Below are 6,154 nucleotides of genomic sequence, written 5' to 3'. Positions count from 1 at the left end.
CCCCACCCTGCGCCCCGTCCCCCCCACCAGCTGCAGCAACATTACGTGCTTCTGTTCCTGTTCCTGCTCCTGCTCCACCTCTTCCCCTTCCCCATACACTCCCGCGCAAGCCCCATCAGCCCCACCACCTATATCGCCCGCCGTCGCCGTGTGCTCCTGCTCGCCGCTGTCCTCGTTGTCTTCCCGGCGCGCATCGTCTTGCACGAAGAACGATGCGGCAAGCCGTGCCTCCTCGTCCTCCTGCATTGCCATCCATTTTTCCTCCGTCTGTCCTTTTCCTTTCTTCTCCATCTCCTTGCTGCCCTCGTCCCCGCTGCTACTGCCGCCGCCGCCAGCACCTTTTCTCTTCCCCGCTGCTACTCTAGACTGCTTCGCACACACACCGCGGGGACATTGGTGTACAGGGCTTTGTGTATAGGATTGTGGCCGTCAACCTTGGCCCTGACGCCGAGCATCACCACCTCCACCAACTCCGCCACCGGCACGTCCTCGTCCCCCTCCAACGCCACCTCCTCTCCGCCTTCCCCCTCCTTACACTCCCCACCGGCCGCCTCGCTCGGCCTCGCTCCGCCTCTAGTACCGCGAGGGGTCACGGAGGATGGGCTGAGCGATCGGGCTGTCTGCACGTATGTAAAAGACGCCCAGCTCCGCCAGCGTGAGAGGCAATGTGGCGTAGCGGCTGCCGATGGTGGGGACGTAGGAGCACATGTAGTACACCGCGGACGCCAGCACCTCCACGGACCGCTGTGCTTTCGTCATGACCTCATCCTTCTCGAAGGCAATGTCAAACGACCGGAAGCACTCCACGCTGTGTCGAAAATCCAGATCATACCGTGGCCGTTCCACCCCCACGGCCTTGTTCTCCTTCGTCTCCTTCTTCGGAGCAGGCAAGTGGGTTCAGCGAAACATCCTTCGGTTGCCAACCATCACCAGCGCCTGAAGATATCGCCTCCAACCTCTCCTCCGCCGCCGTCGCCGCCCGCGCCATCGTCCTCATCATCCAGCATCACCAACCCCCGCGCCGTGACAGACGGCTTGGTCATCACGCGGAAGGTGATGCCGCCGCACAGGCGTATAACCGCATACTGATCAATGGGGGCGCAGAATGTGAACGTCGTCAATGGTCAGCGCGATGTGGCCCTCCATTTCTTTGTGTCCGTTGCTTTCTTGCCCTGCACAGGCCCTCCTCCTTTAGCTCCAGCTCCTGCCACCGCTTCTAATCTCGCACCAGATCGGGGCCCACGTTGTTAAACACACGCCCCATCGAATGCGTCAGGATCACGAAGTTGAGGCACTTGACTTCCTCAATCGTCTTGTAGGTGCCTGAATTCCCCTTCTTCGACCCCGCTCCGTGGCTCTCCACGACCTGCGCCAGATGATGGGACTGCTGCTGCGGTGGTGGTGGGACTGGGAGTGGTGCTCCTCCTCCTCCTGACGACGATAGAAGCGACGACGAAAAGGGATGGAGGCCCGCCGTCGCCTCTCGTGCAAGCTTTATTGCCCTCTCTGTCCCATCATAATATTATCTGTGTATAGTGCTTTGAGTAGGTAGTTCGCATGTACGATTGGATGGACGGGCTAAGAGGAGAGTGAAGAGCGAGCGGGGCGCATTAATTTTGTTGGCCTTTATCACTTCCTTGAGATATCTTGATTCGTTAGACTAGTTCATTGGCTTTTCCTGGCCACATTAGACGCATATTTAAAGTTCCGAAATCCTGATTTAAAAAAGATCCGAATCCCATCCACCCACCACTTGCCCATTCCTTGAGCCCGTGAGCCACATGCCACTGATCTATTCGAGTGTGTTAAAACCGTCTTATTTGAGAAGAGATATATATTGATGATTCTCGGTAGAGAAAGAGAGAGAGAGCACCATGCGTGGCATAACGAGGCACCGATAGCCCACCCTTTGTGAAAAGGCGATAATTGAACCGCAAGGCGGGCGAATCCAGTAAACGCGCGGTGTACGGGCATATACTGTCTCCCTCCTATTCCTTATGGGTAACGTGGATCTGTATGATTGGTTACCATCCTCGGAACGGGTGGGCTTTAGTGGATGGGACTATTGCCGAAGACTTCGTGTGTTTTTGGCTTTCGCATGCGCGCTACGTGATTGATGAAGGAATCGCGATATAGTGGCAATATTGCACAGTTCTTGCTTCTTGTCTCTGAACTCTTCGATGGGTTCACTATGGGAATGCTACAACACTTTCCCGGGATCGTCCCTCGACCTCTTTTGAGCTTGCTGCTACTTGCTCTGAAGCCGACCCGACCGTTTCAACAAATGTAACGGCGCAAGTGCGACATGGAACTTGATGGAAGTGCCAGCAATTCTTGTGGACAGCACGACAAGCGGGCGAATGAGCCCCATAATCGTTGCAATTGAAATTTTGACAACTAATTCTTTGGTAATAGTTAGGTTATAGAACCCCTGAAATATGGAACCTTGCTTAAAAAGTAAGGTTGATATAAAACTGGGTGCGGTATCCCGGAGGTGACAAACCATGGCCCATATACCTTGTGTGATGTTAGACTGTGTCCGATCAAAGGTGTCGTGAATAATGGTTTTGTGTCATGTATTTTGTGGCAGCATCCCAATCACCTGCTGAGGAGCCATTACAAGTCCATAATACCACCAGACTCCCTGACACTGGGTGTGAATACCCATAATACACACCGCTCAGATAAACAACTTTGGCGCGGCACTCGACATGAGGTGTAATGAGAGCACTGGCAAAGCCAGCAAAAGCGTCAGCAGCTCATCAATACTCAGCCGCCCAAGCGCGATCAAAGCTTGTCTCCGATGGGACTTAAAACCATGGCTTATCCTGGTGAGCACTGCTTGCATTATGCTGTGGTTGTCCGCAACACTAGTTCCTACAGATTTGTACAAAAAGATTGCGCTGGCGCAAGTGAAAAAGAAGCCGAAGCTTTTTCTTCACATCGGTGCACACAAGACGGGCTCTTCATACATCAAATATCAAATGATGCGATCGCGAGATTTCCTGCTGCAAAGAGGTATTATGTTGCCTATGGGCTGTTATGGGGACACTAACTCTCCATCTTCTCTGTTTCGTGCGGTTGCCATGCAACTTCAGGGCATGAAAATCCCAGAAGCGAAGAATTGCCCTGAAAATCCTCTCGGCGACTTGACGAGGACTCTGGAATCAATCCATCGAGACAACGATTCCCAAAATATCTTCATATCCAGCGAACATTTCGACAATCTCAACGATGAAATGGTGGCAGAAGTGACCAAACTTTTTTCGAATTTTCAAACCACGGTGGTGCTTTACTACCGACGCAAGCAGGAACATCTCGTCAGCTACTACAGCGAGTTTGCCAAAAGGGCAGATCCGCTCAAGTCCCCCCTGCACCTGAGTGACTTTTTGTGGAACGTGATGGCGGAAGTAGACCCCGAGGCGGATGTGTCAGGTCCCCTGCCTAGCGTCCCTACTGCCAACGGGCGGAATCACATCCATGGCGTGTGCTACAAGCGTGTCCTAGAAACATACGGCAGACATTTTGGTCCCGAGAACATGGTAGTGGTGCACTACAATGGCGTAATGGACGCTCAGAAAGACCCCTGGGAAGTCCTGGTACGGGAAGTTATGATGCTGGAGATGGGAAAGGAAGCGACGGCGGAGAAGGGCGCCAAAAGGAGCCTTCAGCAAGGGAAAGGGGGGACAAAAATCAATGCCTCCCTGAACCCATTAACGTACTCCACCGCGGTTTTGTTTTATCGATGGCGTTGGGGCAACTTGAGGGGCCAAGTGAACTCGACCACGTCCGCGGCAGCATCCCCATCACCTGCCGAGGAGCCATCACAAATCGATAATACCACCAGACTCCCTGACACTGGATGCGTGAGTCGCTTTCTAAAGCCTTTGGAGGACCTGCTGCCCAAGCAATGTTTCGATTTGAGAGCGTTGGCTAGCCTGTGGGAGGCGCAAGAGCGGCAAAGTTTGAATGAGATGGCGAGGAAGGGATCCCGATTGCTCTACTTTGATTGGGCCAAAGACGCTGCCGGAGATATGCGCGTTGTCTTCAACGACGCGAACCCCTCCCTTCCATGCCAGGTTCACCTGGAACAGCTTTTCGAAGAGCATGGTGAGAACGTCTTGAAGACTATCCCTGCTCGATTCTTGCCTGCTTTTGAGCAGGTGGCGGCGAAGGTCGATGACAAATGCTGATAGACACAACGTATTATACAGAAAAGCCTTTAAATAGAAATAAAGTATCTGCAGGGTACAAGCAAATGTGCGAATTTTCTTGAATCTGCTATCATTTGTCGAAAGCAGCTATGACTTTTACGGGCAATTAAATAACAATGGAGGGCTCCGAATGTACTGAGTACTAAATTTCGGTTTTAGTCATCTCGCAGGGCCCCGAATGTCCTGTGGAGTGCCAAATTTCGGCTTTGGTCATCTCGCAACCACAAGACTTGACTATTGTCTTTTGATGTATTATTAAACTTTTCAGTCGTACAAGTGTTGCGGGGCAGGAAAGTTTAACAGGCCGCCAGACCTGGCCACCGCGCATGCAGTCCGCAAATACTAACGCATCCATCCAGTGCTTCCAAATCCAAGACACTCTAGAGAGGGTAGTCACATGACCTAAGTCGGTCCATTTTTCCCACCTCAAGCCTTGCACGTTTGTCCCCCCCCCCTTGCGAGATGGCGATCCCCTCGGCCGACGGCTCGGCGTTCTCAGGAAAAAGTTTGGAAATTACTATCCGAGTCGTCCTCGACCAAAACACAGCTCCCGCTGGGGTCCCAAATGCTATGTCCCGCCCCTTTGGATCCTTCGCTGGCATCAACACCTCTTTCCTTATGTCTTGGAGGTCCGGGGGTGATGGTGCCAGTGAAAGTGCCCTCCCTGTGCGGCTTGGGGATTAAAACGAAGAGACAACTGCCGCTGTGACGGAATGCTCGTGTCGTTCTCAGACCGGGTGGCTCCCACGAGCTTCGCGGGGACCTCCGGCACGGAGTCAAAGCTGACGAGCCAGAGAGTAGTGATACTCAGCATCGTGTCCATGGCCTTTTATCCAGGTCTTATCCGGATTTATTCCATGTTCTGTCCCTTGGCTTTGACAGGCCCGTGTCAACTTCAAGGACAGGCAAAGGAGGTGCCCTTCCTTCTCTTCCACTTGTCGATTCCTCCTCGACTTAGAGTGATGCACCACAACATGCGTCCTCTCGCATTCGTCTCTCATATCCCTTATGTATGTACAGCAGGAGTTGCAACGCCCAACGGGAAACCATCGCGCAAACCAGCTAGCGAAAAGGTGGCAGAACATAACCGACTGCTTCGTGACGCTCCACACGCAAACTCAACATACAGCCCCACCGCCCCAGGACTCAAAATGCTGCACGAAATGGCAGAGGAGGCTCTCGTCTTATTCCATAGAGGTAGTGCTGGAGGACGTAAGGATCATCACGACGATGGCGATGGTGGGTGGCGGTCTCTAGCCAATCCAACAACCCGTGATGGCGTCTATCGACGGAGCCTCTTCCCTTCCCTGTGGCTTGAAGAGGAGGAAGAGGAGCAGGAGGTGGAACAGAGGGACACGTGTGACAAAGAAATGACGCACGTGGAAGACAAAGTGGGCAGCGAAAGCGACGGAGAAGGCTCGAGCTTTGGTTTGATGGAAGCTTTGCCCCAAGACGCGGTGCTCCACGTGTTGAGTATGTTGGAGGCTGAGGACATGGCACGTTTGGGGGCGACTGGGAAAGACTTGCGAACGCGGGTGATGGGGAGCGAGGCGACCTGGCCCTGGCTCCAAGTTTGCCTGCAGGTGCGTGGGGTAAAGGCAAAGGTAGAAGAGGCCGGAGGGAGGGAGGGGGGAAGGGCTGCCCCGTGCGGATGGAGCTCACCACCACCCTGCACTGAACCTCTTCTCTTTCCCTCTCCATCCCTTGGTTGGACAGGCATGGAACCTCTCAACGACCACTCCCTACGCCGCGCTTTGGACCTCCTCGCCTCTCCCACCCGCCGCGGTCCTTTCTCGCCTTTATCCCCTGATCGTCCCGTGGCCGGCGGAGATCGAAACGGCGACCCGAAAACCGTTACGCCGGACCCCATCGACGATGAGTTTGGAGGGAGCACGTCGGACGGGCGTGGGCTTCAAGGTGATGGGTCACCACAGGGTCCA

The 6,154-nt window shown here is 54.0% G+C and overlaps 1 protein-coding gene across 1 annotated transcript; it reads right to left on the bottom strand.

Annotated features, from left to right (window-relative positions):
- Positions 1–1,216: 1,216 nt before the first annotated feature.
- Positions 1,217–1,790, bottom strand: NGA_0546300 (uncharacterized protein; the record flags this gene model as incomplete). Its single annotated transcript, XM_005855887.1, has 2 exons — positions 1,217–1,506; positions 1,751–1,790. Coding segments are annotated over 2 exons (330 nt in total), but the record flags the coding sequence as incomplete, so codon positions are not given.
- Positions 1,791–6,154: the final 4,364 nt, after the last annotated feature.

This window comes from Nannochloropsis gaditana, assembly GCF_000240725.1.
Source record: "Nannochloropsis gaditana CCMP526 unplaced genomic scaffold scaffold077, whole genome shotgun sequence".
In the NCBI taxonomy this organism is placed as follows: Eukaryota; class Eustigmatophyceae; order Eustigmatales; family Monodopsidaceae; genus Microchloropsis; species Microchloropsis gaditana.
Note: the sequence above shows the minus strand (reverse complement) of the source record. Positions and strands in the feature narration are given on the sequence as shown.